The sequence below is a fragment of the Genypterus blacodes genome, unplaced genomic scaffold (genome assembly GCF_046128005.1).
Source record: "Genypterus blacodes isolate CSIRO-AG114 ecotype Tasmania unplaced genomic scaffold, CSIRO-AGI_Gbla_v1 ptg000013l_1, whole genome shotgun sequence".
NCBI lineage: Eukaryota > Metazoa > Chordata > Actinopteri > Ophidiiformes > Ophidiidae > Genypterus > Genypterus blacodes.
Genome location: NW_027466827.1, coordinates 803,028 through 819,745, shown reverse-complemented (window position 1 = coordinate 819,745; position 16,718 = coordinate 803,028). Strand labels below are relative to the sequence as shown.

Genomic DNA, 16,718 nt, shown 5'->3' with positions numbered 1-16,718 from the left:
GCCACTGCCAGTTTAAGGTTTTCTTTTATTTATGAGATACAGCACTTAAAGATTGAGCCACGCCCACTCAACTTTGGCAGCCAGTCATATGTTCAAATACATTTTTATTTATTTTTTATTAAATGGGGAAAAATCTGAAAACACACCTTCCTTGGCGGAGGTACTTAAAGCTTTCACATCACAATGCACATAGAGCAAATAGCAACAATTGATAATGTGCATACTAAGTGTGGTTCTAATCTCATTGTTTCCAGTATTGTATAGAACCCAGTAGAGTTTGTCCCATTTCTTTCTCCTCATATTAACAGTTCACTCTTCCCTCCCCAGTACCTGACCTGTTTAAAGACGTCACGCTCTCTGACAGACAAGCTGTCTTTTGATGTCGGCCTGCAAGAAGATTCAACAGGTACAATTCACTCAGCTTTGTACCGCTTTTAATAGAATTCCGGTACCTCCGAATCGCCGTTTTCATGTCAGCCTGACCTTGGCTGGAATCAATACCCCCGGGAAGAACTAACCCGCATGTGTTCTTTGTGTAGAGACTCTGAGCCATTCATCAAATGGAAATGATGCTTTCACCGCTCGTTCAGGACTGTCTCACATCCTGGCTATTTTTATGCTTTGTGACACTTCAAATAGAGACACAAGAACAGTCACTTTATCAACAGAAAGGAGCACAGGCTATTTATGTCACTCGACTGTCAGCCCGTACACCTGCTCAAGCAGTGCAGTCAGGTTTATCATCAATAACTGAATAATTTATGACAAAGCCAGAGGGTTCAGAGAAAAGCAGTCTTTTATGTGTTGTATGCTGTGTGTGTGTGTGTGTGTGTGTGTGTGTGTGTGTGTGTGTGTGTGTGTGTGTGTGTGTGTGTCTCAATAGGAGAGGCCTGCTGGTGGACAATACATCCTGCGTCCAAGCAGAGATCAGAGGGAGAGAAAGTCCGCATTGGTGATGACCTGATCCTTGTCAGTGTGTCCACGGAGAGATACCTGGTAAGGCACGTCTACTAGATTCTCATGCATGGATCATTTCACTCACAAATTGCCAATTCACGAATGAATTAGAAATGGTCTGATGTGTTGCTTTCCAATTCTATTGATGCAAGGAATTAGAATAAGCTTATTTAGAAAGACTCTCCCTTTCAGATTAAATGTATGTAGGGTTATTATGACACAACCTGTTTTTGAGGCATCTGATACAAGTGGATGTTTTGTAGCGATGATGTGCTCGACGGATCCCTCTGCATTGGATAACAAACCTTGCAGGATCGGACTCGGCTGCACGTCTCACTCCATCCACCTTCCGATAGACGAGGACGTTCAAGGCAGAAGAGAAAGCCTCATAGTTTAGTGTATCTGAAATGGAAATCTGGTCCCCTGTAAAGCCTACATATGTGGTTTCTTTTTAAGGGTAACTTTATGGAAGATGTCCATCGGCGTTACATTCAATGCTTGTTCTTTTATGCTGAGCTATACTTTCAACCTCAATTAACTTCCATGATGAGGAGCGCTGGGGAAGAGAGGGGAATTTCAGATGTAGGAGTGAGAGGAAAGGGCAGAGAGAGAGAGGAAGATGGTGAGTCGGATGAACAGAGACGTGCTGAGCATAGTATAGTGAGCCAGCGCCCGTCTCCCTGTGTGTGTTCCCTTCATGGTGGGAAATGTGCAATTAAAGCTGGCAAGCGACCAGAATTTCACATGTTCCAGTGGGAAATCATCACCTGATTTGGCCCGACAGTAACTCCTGTATTGAAGAGAGGGACGCGTCAGAAACTCAGCCGCAAGCTGTTATTATTCGGTTACTTTGAACAGTCACAGTGGTCTGTCACAAAAGCTTCTGTTAGCAGTTTTTCATCAAACTGGAGGCTCATCTAGTAATCCAGCATCTTTGCAACACACTTCAAGTTGTAGGACGGCAGAAAACATAATATTTCTCTCATTAATAATCGTGATAATAATCTTTCAGGTTATTATTTATGATTTATGATTCATTTGAAGGAAACAACATATGCTTTTTTTTGGTATAAGAACATCAAACTTTGACCACTCCAACTACTTTAACTGAATCTCCCCTCCTCTCCATTTCTAAAGTCTTGCATGCTCTCTGTTGCAGCACCTCTCCATGTCCAATGGGAACATCATGGTGGACGCCTCCTTCATGCAGACGCTGTGGAACGTCCAGCCCACTTGCTCTGCAAGCAACACGGCTGTAGGCAAGTTCACAAGAGCAGATACAGCATTCCGTTTTTCTAAATGCAGAACCAAAACCCTTGCTTACCTAATTCATTTAAACAACATTATAAAATGTGTCTGGTGTCTTTATTCTGTCCAATCAGGATTTTTGCTTGGTGGACATGTGATGCGTCTGTGCCACGGGCATGATGAAAGCTTGACCATACCTGGATCAGACAAGGATGAGGAGGAGCAAAGGTTAGGAGCGCAATCATTTGGCCTCCCTTCAAGTACAGCTCCAGGTCAAATCCCTGAAGTGTTTTTTGTAGATCATTACCAGGGAAATGTGTCTAATTCTGCAACAATAAGTGCCAAATTGGTACCTTTGATCACTGCTTCTGCTATTTCAAGTTTCATGCAAAAGAATTCGACATGAAATGCTGCAGATGGTTTATTGAGCTTGTTGTACTCTGTTGATGATGATGATGATGTTGTGCTTACAGGATAGTGAACTATGAGGCGGATAAGGGGGCCTCAAAGGCTCGCTCACTTTGGAGACTGGAGCCTCTCAGGATCAGGTGAGTCCAGACATAAATGCATGTAATTAAGAAGAATAAGCTCAGAGCAAATAAGATAGAACCAAACGTTTTACCCAAAGGAGTCGGCGTACGTGAGTGGTAACTCTGCTTTAAGAAGAGCAGGAGTTGGCACGTTTTGTATCAATGTCACACCGGCTCAACTGGAGGTTATATATAAACACTCACCACCTGCTCCTCTGAGCTGTCGCTTCCAATTAGTCGATAGCATTCTCCAAAAGGTGAGCTTCTGTTTACCCTCTATCCATCTTTCTCTCCTGCCTCCTCTGTCTTACAGTTTCTTTAAGTGGCCACCCACACCGTCACATCTCTCCTGTCAGACTCTCTATTAAGGAGCATCTCTGTTCCAGCCTAGTGGGGAATTATGAACAGTATTTTTGCTCTCCGTATATACGCTTGTAACCTCCTTTTGACCTCTTAAAAATATGCGGTGGACAGGTTTTACCAATATCTCACAACAGACCAAGTTGCCTTGCAGAAAAATGCAGTTGGTTGATTTAAGGTGGAATAGGCCATTGTGTACATATGCATGAACTGAAATCAGAAATATGAAGTTTCTATTGAGGAAGGATGTTGCAGCATTGTCTCCAGAGTGTGTGACTCCGGTCCTCTGTGTGTTCAGCTGGAGCGGTAGCCACATCCGCTGGGGCCAAGCCTTCCGACTACGCCACCTCTCGACCGGCCATTACCTGGCCAAGACCGAGGACCGCGGCCTGGTCCTCCAGGACAGGGAGATGTCCGACACCAAGGCAACTGCCTTCTGCTTCAGGCCCTCCAAGGTCAGTGCTGCCTCGAGTGGTACAGACCGGATGGAGGAGACTGTCCAAACATTAGCTTAGTGGTTAGTGTGGGATATGGACAGTCAATACTGTCCAATAAGGTCTGCAAATGTCCTCCTGGTTCACTATTTATGCCAGTCAAACATGAACTTTTAAAGTGTGTTGAGTTTCATCAACATCAACAGGAAGCTGGAAGGAAATGTATGAATGTGTAGACAGTACAGCAAAATTAGTCTGTGGAACTTCAACATTCTAACTCTCTCTCTATCTATCCTTGTGCTTTTATGGGTGTGTAAATCCAAATGTGTTGACTCCATCCTGCTGCAGTTGTAAAGGACTAATCAAATATCTATCTCTCTGTGCAGTTAGGGTTTGTTTTACTAGTGTAGACGCATTTCTGAAGGCGTGAACCTCAAGTTTCATCTGTGGATAGTATTCAACACATTCCCACTGTGTTGCACTATAAAAAAGAGGGAAATAACATCTCATTGGCTGAGTTTTTGTGACCTTTTCGCAGCTGCTGATTAGACAATATCGGAAAACACTCATAATGTCCATGGGCCTATTTGGAATGTGGTGCAGCCATTTTCAATTTGATAGTCAACAAGAATTCATGTAACTCCTCCAGTATGAAGATCCTATGTGATGCATTGGCTGATTTCTTTTTGGACTTTTTTTTATCATCTTTTTCTTCTCATCCTGCTTATTTATTACTCATTTTTTGCTTGTAAATTTTATATCTGCACCTGTATGGAGAGTTGGGACGTAATTTGTATTTTCCTTTAATTAATCCAAATACTGGACTGTTAAATCCTCCTGACTCTTGTAAACTTTCGGCGCTTTATCTCCCCCCTAACCAATCCCCATGATACCATCTCAATCAGCAACCCTGCCAGACCCCAGGGGCCTGTGGGATTAGCAAACATATTGTACAAATCCTTTCAGCATCTCTTTAACGTTCTCTCCCGCCTCTCTGCCCGTCGTCCACTCAGCCCAGATTCACTCCCTTCCTGTGTAACAAAGGTTAATGCTGTGCCATGTTGAACACGAACATTAGTCTGTTCCCCGCTATTGGACATCGACCACAATCAGCTCCATCGCTCCGTCTTTCATGAGCCAGAAATGCAGCGGAGCTAATGAGGCCAGCAGAAACTTCTTGGCAGGCCAGCGCATGTGCTCCCTTCCACCTGCTACTCTGATTACCATCAAACAACAATTCATCTCGATTTGTCATGTTTCAGCGACTGTTTGCATGTCCGTGCCGTGCTGTCTTTGCCTAATTGTGTTATGTGGGTATGTGCTTCTTCTGTGTGAACACAACAGGAAAAAGGCGACTCGGGCCCAAAGAGGGATATAGAAGGAATGGGCGTGCCGGAGGTCAAGTACGGCGACTCCGTCTGCTTTGTCCAGCACGTGGCGACGGGACTCTGGCTGTCTTACCATGCGCCTGATGCAAAGTCATCTCGCCTCGGACCCCTGAAACGAAGGGTAACTAGGGGGGGGGGGGGGGGGGAACTGGGTCATGCATCACAGCACCAAGTACCAAACCAATCGTTGTCACTGTTAGTGGTAAAAATAACACAACACCATGAGGGGTCTGCCCATCCCTGATCCTGATCCTGACCCTGAGCGCCAACCATAGTGCTTCTGTAACACCTCAAAGCCCATGTGCACATTTAAGTATAACCCTATACCGCACACCCATCTGTCCTGCACCACATCACGCTCTGCAACCCTGTAGGTAGAGACCAATTAAAATGTGATAATGGGCCATTTTGAGGGTGTCAGCCAGACAGAGGGGATTAGGGTGGTGCGGATCTCTGGGCGCACCTCCAGGCACCTCGAAACATTACCACACGCCGGTGCCAGGCAGTGCCCCCCTCCCACCCTCCCCGCTCCCCTTGGCAGACTTTTAGCGGTGTACCTGACATGTTAGAGCTGACGGCCGGTCTACATTTTAATCCTCCCTCCCGCCGCCGCCGCCTTCCTGATTATGCCGTCTGCCGGCAGATCACACTGGCAGGGACCATCATGACAGGAAGACACTCTTGTTCATGTTTTTTAGTCTTTCAAAGAAGTTAATCTGTGAATTCTTTTCTAAATTGTTAACATTTAAAGATGCGAGAAATCAAATGATGACGATGTTAGAAAATGCTTGTTTGTGTAACAACCCGCACCTGCATTTTTGTAACTTAATTTGAGTGGCTCGGGTGCATAATTAGCAGCTTTGCTTTCATTTTCTTCTCGACATTTAATCACCAGAAGCGTATTCTGAGCTGCACGCAGTCCCCAGATGATCTTGTTTACTGTAGGCGAACAGTGTTGGAGGGAAGTTTTGGTTACTTAGGGATTTGCAGTATTTGTAAGTATGTGTATGTGTGTGTGTGTTTTGTTTGTGTGTCTGTGTCTGGTCTCTAGGCTTGCCTGCATTCTGAGGGCCACATGGACGACGGGCTCACCCTGCAGCGCTGTCAGCACGAGGAGTCCCGAGCTGCACGTATCATCCGCAACACCACCTTCCTCTTCACCAACTTCATCAAGTAACCACAGGCATCATCCACACACACGCACACACACACACACACACACACACACACACACACACACACACACACACACACACGCTCTGTCTGTCTTGTCTTGCCTTGTCTGTCACATTCACAACACAAACACACACGACACACACTCATGGCCATTGAGGTCGACCCCTTTACGATTGACTTGTTCCCCCATCTCCCCCCACCTTAGGGATTTGGACAGCATCGCGGCAGGCGAGAGCACGGAACTAGCCGGATACGTAGAGGAGGTGCTGCAGACGCTCAACGATCTGATCGAGTACTTTATGCAGCCCAACTCTGAGCTGGAGCACGAGGAGAAGCAGAATCTCCTCCGCTCTCTCATCAAACGCCAAGACCTCTTTAAAGCGGAGGTGAGCTCATATGACTTTGTCCCTAAAAGTCTCTCAACAGTGTGCAATGAAAATGTGTGACGCATAGAGCAAAATGTTCAGCGGCTACAGTTACAGCACAGGTCTTGCTGTCTTTTCCTATAATTGATTTTATTCTGTATCCTATTTACATCTTTTCCTTAATTGGCCCGTATCAAATACCTTCCGAGAGGTAAACAAAACGATGCAATAACCAGAAATAATTCCACAAGGCAACATAATTGTATTTTAAGGTGGAACAGATGGATTACAGCACTCATAGCAGCTTAGGTTTATGTGGTAATGAGGCTGCTACACTGCACACACACACAGACGAGAGCAGCGCTGGATTTTATACCCATCTGTGTGTTCAGATGGGTATCAACCAATACGTGCCATGTGAGCATGAAGTCAGAATTGGGTCGTTTCGACCTGGGGGTGTAAATATAAAGGTTACCTCACTGAACAAGTACTTAATGTTGTATTTTGACAACCCAACACATTCTTAGCACAGTTTCACACTTCTGTAGTCACAATACTGTCAAATCTCTGTCAAACTTATTTTGTTCTCTAAGACTAAAGTTTCTTCAGTGTGTCGTTGCTGTATGCTATTGACATTCAATGGTCGTAGGAGTTTCTTCTTATAATCTACCTGATCCCTGGCACTGCCTTTGTGTGTCCTCAGGGCATGTTAAGCCTGCTGTCCAAATGCATCGACTGCATGAACCTGTACAACAGCGCCGCTCACTTTGCTGAGGTGGCCGGAGAAGAGGCAGGCGCGGCGTGGAAAGACATTCTCAACCTCCTCTACGAACTCCTAGGTACGGTATAGCCGCATCCACCGTCAGCCCCCCCATCACATGCTGACCCTGGGCAGACGCTGCAGCATTAATCTTCCCCTCCAGTCTAAACCCCACCCTCTTTCTCTCCTCCTCCTCCTCCTCCCCCTTTCTCCTTCCCTCCTCCCCGTCGCTGTGCTCGGCTCCTCTTGAGTTGACAGCCTGCATGACATTTAACTATAACAAGAGAGCAGGGAAGGAAACGCAGAATGCCTCCTCTCTCGCTGTCTGCCTCGCTTTCCCTTCAGACCGCAGCCTCCTCTGAGAGGGATACGGACATGACAAGAAGCACCGATGTGTGTGTCATTAAGAAAATGTCAGCCATCACAGGTGGCGGCATGAGCCTGACTGTAACGAGAGGCTCACAACTGTTGGTGTTGTGACCCTGAAAACTTTTCCTCGGGTAGTTTTCCTTCCTTGTCATTGGCGCTTCTCCCCATCCACAGCTTCCCCCTCAGCTCACCTCTGCTGCCCTTATATTCATCATCACCTCTGCAGCATGTACCCTGCACACCAACACACACAACACACACACACACACGTACAGAACTTGCATATACACTCTTTTTAATACACTCCACTGCCCTACAGAGCCTCCCAAGGATACAGAAGTTATAGTTCTTTAGTAACAATTTCTATGAAGATACATCTATTAATGCAAACTAAACTAACTAATGCAAGCATAATGCATTGTAAGTGATGGTATACGTCTTCGTATTGCACTATAAGGATCTTATCACAGCAGCCTTTCAAGAACAATCACAGCACTATAAAGGTTCACGTAATGCAATTGCTTCTAATGGCTCATAACCTTTTATAACATGTCAGAATGCAAGATAAAGGGTAACACCCAGCCTTATGGGGCGTTATGCACAGATTATAACGTTATATGTAGGTATATGTGAAGCTTTTAAGTTATGGCTTAGCTGAAAAGATGCAATAAAATGAGATCAGGCATCTGTCAGTGTTCCGGTGACACCAAGTGCAGTAAAGTTGGTTCCCAGACATGATCAGGCGAGTGTGCCTGAATCCTAATCGGTACAAACGAGGCAGTAAAGTAGTGAGGAGACTTTTTAATATCACTCATGTGGCTGAAGGAAATGTTTAATGCCGCCAACGTGTGTTTTTTGTTAACAGAGACAGGTAATGATAGTGGCTTCCACATGGTTTCACACAATTAATTAATTTCTTTTATGCAGCTACAGACGTCGGACAATGGCGCTAATGTTCCGCAGAAGAAGGCCTAACTTTCATTAACATTGCGGGATTTAACTTAAGAGCGATGGTTCCCCGCGGCTTCCTTCCTCTCGTCCTCTCGTCTTCTGCATTTATGAAAACACACTATCTGCCCTTTGCTAAATATTACTTTTTGAAAGTAATAAAACATTCTCTCGCGGCTTCATATCATCACGTCCCTCCAATGTTCACTCATTACAAAATTCAGCGTGTGAAGAAAGCAGTAACTTCTGTAATGTTCACTAATGTGCTGTACTTTCTAACAAAAACTCATATATTCTGTATTTTGGACTCATTGCTCCGCATTCGATTAGATTTCATGATTTCAACACCATGTTTATTGTTTTTACTAAATGTGTTATGTTATTCAGCTGCACTGATCCGGGGGAACAGAACCAACTGCACCCAATTCTCCCGGAAACTGGACTGGTTGGTCAGCAAACTGGAAAGACTGGAATCCTCATCAGGTACGTTGAAAGAAAGAAAGAAAGGAAGTGATAAACCCCTGAGCGTCACAGTGTCGAAGAACAATTGAATCGTCGTAATCCTCTAACATAGATAGAATGACAAGTATCTTTGACCTCTTAGGAATCCTGGAAGTCCTCCACTGCATTTTGGTTGAAAGCCCAGAGGCTCTGAACATCATCCAGAAAGGTCACATCAAATCCATCATCTCTCTGCTGTACAAGCATGGACGCAACCACAAGGTGAGCAAGAGAAGGGCTCGCAATTGTAAGTGTATAAAGTTAAGTTACGTTTTGATTAATTGGAGACCGCTAAACTCTTACTAGTCACGTGGAACCGGTATTAGTTACAGAGGTATACTATGATTTAATTGTCTTATAGTGTCACGTTATAAAGATGGAGAATTTTGTTTGCTTAATCAAGATATTGCAATTTGTGAAATAAGGCTCTGACAAAGTTCTGCTCTTGAATTTGGTCATTAACACAAAGTTACTACTGAACTCTACCCACATATAAAGGGACATTGGCTCTTTACAGCTCACTTCTGAGTTTAGTATAACTTCTAGTGCTTTTCTCAGCAGATAAAACCCAAATTTAACAAGCGTAGTTTTCTCTCTGAGCCTCGCAAATCCTTCCTCATCCTTCTGACCACTTGGCAACAAAACAACAGAGATGAACCGAGGGCAAAAGACTTCCGTAGCGTAACAAATACCAGTTCATAAACCCCTCATCCTTATTAAAACAAGGTCAAACTAACGAGCTACGCCTCTTGGCTTGGACACGGCCGACGTAAACATGCTGCGTATCAAATTACTTTGGTGTGTTTGATTACGTTGCAGCTATGTGTTGTTAAAATACCTCGGTCTCTTAATATTTACTATTACCAGGGGTGCAAGGGCGCCCTCGTAAACAACAGCTTATGAGTGGCGAGTGGACTGTGACGGCCCCGTTCACATTAACAACCTATATGCTCTGTGCTTACAAGCAGGGCGGAGGGAGACTTTTGTGTCGTCCCTACTGTGTGTGTGATGCAAACAAAAGTGGCGAAAATGAAACGTCCTCCTTTCCCTTTCTCCTGCTCAGATTTTGGATGTGCTGTGTTCCCTCTGCGTTTGTAACGGGGTGGCAGTGAGAACCAATCAGAACCTGATCTGCGACCACCTGCTCCCCAAGAGAGACCTGCTCCTTCAGACCCGACTGGTCAATGACGTTCAGAGGTAAAGATAGGTTTTGTTTTGTTTGACTTGAGCCCTCTTATGTCTGTTGATCCGTCGTATCCTCACCTATTCCTCTACCATATCCAGCATTCGACCAAACGTCTTCCTGGGCGTGGCTGAAGGGTCAGCTCAGTATAAGAAGTGGTATTTCGAGCTGGTGATTGACCAGGTGGATCACTTTGTAACCGGGGCGCCGAGTCACCTGCGGGTGGGCTGGGCCAACACCAAAGGCTACGCCCCGTACCCCGGCGGAGGAGAGGGGTGGGGCGGCAACGGTGCCGGGGACGACCTGTACTCCTACAGCTTCGATGGACTTCACCTCTGGTCAGGTGCGGCGTCATTGTCTTTAAACTGTATTTGACATTTGACATTTCCCTCAAGCGTCAATTGTTAGGGACATGCACCTCGTTTCCTACCCCGTGACCTCTTCCCTCTGTTCCCCTCAACAAGTCCTTCAAAAGCACCTTTCCTCTCTTGCTCTTGTCCTGAAGACACAGCACCCCATCTCACCTCTATTCCCTCCTAAATCTGCTAAAAAGCCTCATCAATTTCCATCATCTCCTCCGTGTCATCCCTTTTAAAATACTTATCACCTATCTCACGCCGCTCTGCTCTCTTTTGCTTCCCTCACACATCATCCTGCCCTACATTCACAATGACTTTGCAGCCCTTATAGCCATCCATCCTCTCTCTCTCTGTCTCTGCCTCCGCTCGCTCGCCGTCTAGGCCGAATCCCCAGGGCCGTGGCCTCCATTAACCAGCACCTGCTGAACTCGGACGACGTGGTCAGCTGCTGTCTGGATCTGGGAGCTCCAAGCATGTCCTTCAGGATCAACGGCCAGCCTGTCCAGGGGATGTTTGAGGACTTCAACACCGAGGGGTTCTTCTTCCCTGTAGTTAGCTTCTCTGCAGGTGTCAAGTAAGGCTCAGCATGTATAAGGACGGAATTCATTCAGAAAAGGATTTTAAAAGAAATGTTTAAAATAATAATGAATTTTTTTCCCTCTTCCATAAAATTTGTTTTATTCTGCAACGCATACATTTTTTTAAAAAACGTGCTTCCAGGGCTGAAATGTAGATTGAGTAGAAGAAAAACAGCCGATTTCAATCAATCAGTCTGGTTGTTGTCATCATTGTCATCTTCTCACAAAATGCTCTTATCTCAGGGTGCGTTTCCTGTTGGGTGGTCGTCACGGAGATTTTAAATTCCTGCCGCCCGCCGGTTACTCTCCTTGCTACGAGGCGCTGCTGCCCAAGGAGAAGATGCGCGTGGAGCCCGTCAAGGAGTACAAGAGGGACCACGGACTGGTCCGCGACCTGCTGGGAACCACACAGTTCCTCTCCCAGGCCTCCTTCATCCCCACACCTGTGGACACCAGCCAGGTGAGGACGGCACCTTCTCAGCTAAGAGGACTGATATGCAGCATGAGGTGTAGGTCATCACAGACAGGCTCAGGTGGATCTTGGGGCATAAATCAGACTTGACTACGGCACAGAAATAGGAATAATAATCGTGTGCTTGAAAATGTAAATTCGGTTTATTTTGTGTGAAACTTTCATTTTGTTGGATCCCTGTTGAGTTGCTGCAGCGCTCTTGAGAATAAGTGCAGGACTGCTGTAGTTACAAAACAAAAGGAAAGTGAACCTCGTGAAAATCCCCAGGAAACCCCACAATCGCACAGTCAGGAGAAACCACAAAAGACGAACGCGAGGCTGTTTCAAGTTTTTGGCCCTTCGGCGTCTCTTTAGCGTTTTATTTTACAGCATCTGGTCCCTTTGTCCCTCTGCAGGTTGTTCTTCCTCCACACTTGGACAACGTCCGTGACAAGCTGGCAGAGAACATCCACGAACTGTGGGGGATGAACAAGATTGAGCTGGGCTGGACCTACGGCAAGGTAAAGCTGTTAGCTCTGCTAAAAGGAGGGAGACACGGATGATAAAGGTCAATTTCTGTTGCCAGCGCAGCAAATTGTCCATTCACACAAATATCTCACTTCCTGTTTGTCTGTTAGTCAGGATTTGGTTGCTGTTGCTGTCACAAAAATGCCAGACGGATATTGATTATATCCGTAAGACATCATGTCCAGATTGTCTGATGTTTCAGCTCGTTTACTATAAATCTCTTACCTCACAACACTTTTTCACTCGATTTCACGCATTGTATGATTGATGATGACAGGTAATCCATCACATTGGACAGTTTCTGTCAAATAGTGATGTTTTGGTGCATTCAGAGGCATTGGTGAGTTGCGATTGAAGTACCTGCAGCATTTTCAGGTCTTTGTCTGACAGCTCAGCTCACAGATTCAGATTTTTGGCAAGCGACCATCTCCTTTTTAAAGGCATTGAAAGGAGAGTTTAACGTTAACAAAAGCAAATAAGCAAACCAGACTCCCATTCATCTGCACACTGACTTTCAATGCTGAGCCGGCGTAAAAGGAGTGTGTGCATAGAAAGGAGAAAAACCTAAAAGAATATCCAGTGTGTTTGTGTGTGTGCATTTATCATATCTACAGTAATGAGGCTCCAATCCTTTCTGCCCCCACTCTTTCTGCTCTCCCTCTCTCTCCCTCCATTCCGCCGTCTCCCTGTTCACCGCAGACCTGTTAGAAGTCTGATCACACACCAAGCCTCTTTGTACTCTGCCGGTTATCAACGAATCATTTCCCACTGAGTCCGGCGCCAGAGCTGCCGTTTAACCAGCATAATGGGTCTCTCCTTCCAAGAGTTTGACATCCAGATTAATTAAGACCGCTCAGGGGAACTGATCTTATCGTGTATTAGGCAACATTTAGGTCCAAACAGATGCTTAGTAGCTCATTTTGCTACGACACAATGACATTGTACGGAATCCTCGATGGGAGTATCTTTGGGTAAGCAGCGGAATTTCTGGATGGTTTCAGTGTGAATAACCTGATAAACTTCTATTCTGGTCCTTGGCCTGTGTACTGCTCTTAGTCCAGTTCTATTAACCTTTGTCAGCAGCCGATTTTTAGAGGAAACCTCACTGGCAGTGTGTTAGTCGGAGTCTGGGTCAAGCAAGTAAATTCCTCTCGGTTCCACCCTGACAAACACAGCCGAGCTTTGTGCCGCTGCGATTGTGTGATCAGAGCTCATTTCTCCATCTAAATGTGTCAGGAAGGCAATAAAAGAAAATGGCATCTGGAGAAAAAGTTTCCATTTTGTTAATGCTCAGCCACTCGTTCTCATTTGGAGTCTTGCTGTCTGTAAAATCCATTTCAGTTGAATATGTTAAGGATGGATGGAACAGTAGAGAAACAAATAAAAGCATAATGAAGCCCGGCTGCTCTGCTCTGTCTTCAGGTTCGTGATGACAACAAGAGGCAGCACCCTTGCCTGGTGGATTTCACCAAGCTGCCCGAAACTGAAAGGAACTACAACGTGCAGATGTCCAGTGAAACCTTGAAGTAAGGGCCGAACAGTTAAACAGCTTTAATAGTCACATTACCTATTCATTGCACTGGACCGGCCTCCCTGCTGAATGCAGTGCACCAGCAGGTTAAGGCTGTGATTAAAGCAGCCGTCCTAATGACTTGCATCTCCTGAGTGAATTCCAGTATTGATCTGTAAGAAATCTGAAGTCTAAAGCGCATTTAGAGCCAAACTACTGAGTCATCCCACTGTAAAAACATTTATCTTGGCTCAATAAAGCAACCCTCTGTTACAGTGAGCTTCAGGCATGCAGTTGATCAATTATGTATTGATTAGGGCCCAAATTGCCATGGATACGCTCGACCAAAAACTGCTCTCTGTTCTCAGTGCCACTGGATTGATTGCGATCTAGTGATGAGATTAAAAACCTAAACTAAATGAAGCGAGCGTAGTTTAAAGCTGCAACATATTCATCTCACAAAGTGTAACGGAGCCGGATAATTACAATCAGTTGTGATCTTTATCTCTCTGTTTATCCCATTTTCCCTTTGAACCTCAGAACCCTGTTGGCGCTCGGGTGCCACGTCGCCCAGGTCAACGTTCACGCCGAAGAAGATCTGAAGAAAATCAAACTTCCCAAAGAGTAGGACAGCTTGTCATGACTCCATTGTTACATATACTTGTCGATCTCTTTCTTTGTTTATTGAACAATTCCTGTCGTCTGCAGCTATGCCATGTCGAACGGTTACAAGCCTGCACCACTGGACCTTTCTGACGTGAAGCTGACTGCAGGTCAGGAGGTTCTTGTTGATAAACTGGCGGAAAACGCACATAATGTGTGGGCGAAGGACAGAATTAAACAAGGCTGGACCTACGGCATCCAGCAGGTGAGATCATTCGTCATTCGTCATTAATTGTTTTTATTTTTCATACCTGATAGAAGCTGTAAATCTTGTAGCCGCAGAAGCTGTAGTGTAGTCCTCAAAGTGCTTACTGAAACACTAAACTAGTATTTATATGTCTCATAGTGTTTATTCTTACTGTTCTGCACTTTTAGATGTACTGTTCTTCTTTCCTCCCTGCTTTTTCACTGCTGCGTTGGTGCGTTTGCGGTTCTGTTGCAGGATCTGAAGAGCCGGCGTAATCCTCGCCTGGTGCCATATGCTTTCCTGGACGAGAGAACCAAGAAATCCAACCGAGACAGCCTGAGAGAGGCCATCAGGACCATGGTGGGATATGGATATGACATCGACCCCCCAGACCAGGAAGGTGAGGAGACGCTAATTCAGGATTTCATTGACTTAATCGCAGCAGGGTGGAAGTTTCAAGATGCACGTCAATGTACCGTTTGTGATGATTACTGTACTATGCCTCAAGTTAAGACCCGAAAATGTCCTCGTCTCGTCCGGCTCCTAAGGTATCCATGTTTTGGACGATATGAGCATCGAAACCATCCGCTTCTTCCGCATTGAGCAAACGTACGCCGTGACGACAGGGAAGTGGTACTTTGAGTTTGAGGCGCTGACGGGGGGAGACATGAAGGTGGGCTGGGCCAGACCTGGCTGCAGGCCCGACGTGGAGCTGGGACTGGACGACCAGGCCTTTGTCTTTGATGGATACAGGGTAAAGACGCTCTGCCAGGACATGCGGTGCTGTTATCACCGTGGTTCTTTGATCTACTGTTAGCCTGTGGAAAGTATGATTATACTTACAAATCAACAAATGACTTCTTCTTCTCAGGGTCGACGTTTGCATGCAGGCAGCCGCTACTTTGGACACCCGTGGAAATCCGGCGATGTGGTCGGTTGCATGATCAATATGGAGGACAAATCCATGCTCTTCACCCTGAACGGGGAGCTCCTCATCACCGGCAAGGGCTCGGAGCTCTGCTTCACTGACTTTGAGGCGGAGGACGGTGAGGACTCCACACTCGAGTGAACTTTGCTGCTTGCTCATGTATTTATTCCGTTACGCGCGTCACCTGCAGCGTCTCCAGAGATATGATGGGATTTGTTTGACAGGTGGTATGAGGCGAAAATGACTGAAGTGCACTACGGAACACTAATGATGTTGCAATTTAATTACATCAAAGCGTCATTGGGCCATTACAGTGTAAATGAACCCATATTTCAAAACGGGACAGCGCAACTATGTCACATACCAATGAAGCATTTCAAGTAATGATTCAAATACATTTTTGCTGTCGAAAAGTGAAAGAAATATCACAAAGTACACAAGCGGCTGTGCCGCTTCAAGCTGTGCTCGGGGATGAACGTCCATTCTATCTATAGTTTCCTGTTCAATTAATGTAAACACTCCCACACACTCACAGTAAACCAGTTTTAGTTTATTTCCTTCTGACAAACCTTCCAATGACTCTCGCACTCCTCCAGGTTTCATCCCCATGTGCAGTTTGGGCATGTCTCAGATTGGCCGCATGAACTTGGGCAAGGACGCCAGCACGTTTAAGTACTACACCATGTGCGGTCTGCAGGAAGGCTTCGAGCCTTTCGCCGTCAACATGAATCGCGAAATCACCATGTGGTTCAGCAAACGCCTGCCCACCTTCTTCAACGTACCCAAGGAGCACAAACACATCGAGGTGACGAGCCCAGACGATAACCAATCACCCGGATGACCAGGTGTGTTTAGAAGAAGTGAGAGTCTGGAGTTGTGTATTGATTCCTCCGCTGTGTGTTTCGCTCTCCCGCCCCAAATCCGCAGGTGACCAGGATAGATGGAACGATAGACAGCCCACCCTGCCTCAAAGTCACCCACAAGACATTCGGCACCCAGAACAGCAACAACGACATGGTGTACTGTAGGCTGAGCATGCCTGTAGAGTTGTACTCCACTGACATGTTTCTGGATGAATCACAGAAGCTCAGGTCAGAACAGTATTTGCTCTTAATTACTCCTTTCTGTAATTAAAGAGTAAAACTATTCTTTAAACTTGGAGATATGTTTTTGCCCCTGCAGCCATCCCCCAAAAGAAGATGGAACTGTTGACTTTGGAAGCATCACAACTGTAAATCAACCCCATGTATTCAAAGAAATGGCATATAGAAACTATTTTGCTCCTGCTTGGGTTT

At 45.7% G+C, this 16,718-nt stretch overlaps 1 protein-coding gene across 1 annotated transcript in view; it reads left to right on the top strand.

The window, feature by feature from the left end:
• Positions 1-16,718, top strand: part of ryr3 (ryanodine receptor 3) — a 61,086-nt gene that overhangs the window by 4,748 nt on the left and 39,620 nt on the right. Inside the window, exons 4-29 of the mRNA XM_076167261.1 lie at positions 328-406; positions 884-996; positions 2,117-2,216; positions 2,340-2,433; positions 2,679-2,753; positions 3,394-3,550; positions 4,874-5,038; positions 5,969-6,090; positions 6,299-6,479; positions 7,162-7,297; positions 8,923-9,018; positions 9,140-9,258; positions 10,100-10,233; positions 10,321-10,562; positions 10,960-11,152; positions 11,400-11,616; positions 12,024-12,128; positions 13,558-13,661; positions 14,186-14,269; positions 14,354-14,513; positions 14,751-14,895; positions 15,044-15,249; positions 15,367-15,541; positions 16,020-16,228; positions 16,351-16,514; positions 16,606-16,654. Coding sequence (XP_076023376.1) covers positions 328-406; positions 884-996; positions 2,117-2,216; positions 2,340-2,433; positions 2,679-2,753; positions 3,394-3,550; positions 4,874-5,038; positions 5,969-6,090; positions 6,299-6,479; positions 7,162-7,297; positions 8,923-9,018; positions 9,140-9,258; positions 10,100-10,233; positions 10,321-10,562; positions 10,960-11,152; positions 11,400-11,616; positions 12,024-12,128; positions 13,558-13,661; positions 14,186-14,269; positions 14,354-14,513; positions 14,751-14,895; positions 15,044-15,249; positions 15,367-15,541; positions 16,020-16,228; positions 16,351-16,514; positions 16,606-16,654 — 3,624 coding nt within the window. The remainder of the gene's footprint in view (positions 1-327; positions 407-883; positions 997-2,116; positions 2,217-2,339; positions 2,434-2,678; positions 2,754-3,393; positions 3,551-4,873; positions 5,039-5,968; positions 6,091-6,298; positions 6,480-7,161; positions 7,298-8,922; positions 9,019-9,139; positions 9,259-10,099; positions 10,234-10,320; positions 10,563-10,959; positions 11,153-11,399; positions 11,617-12,023; positions 12,129-13,557; positions 13,662-14,185; positions 14,270-14,353; positions 14,514-14,750; positions 14,896-15,043; positions 15,250-15,366; positions 15,542-16,019; positions 16,229-16,350; positions 16,515-16,605; positions 16,655-16,718) is intronic.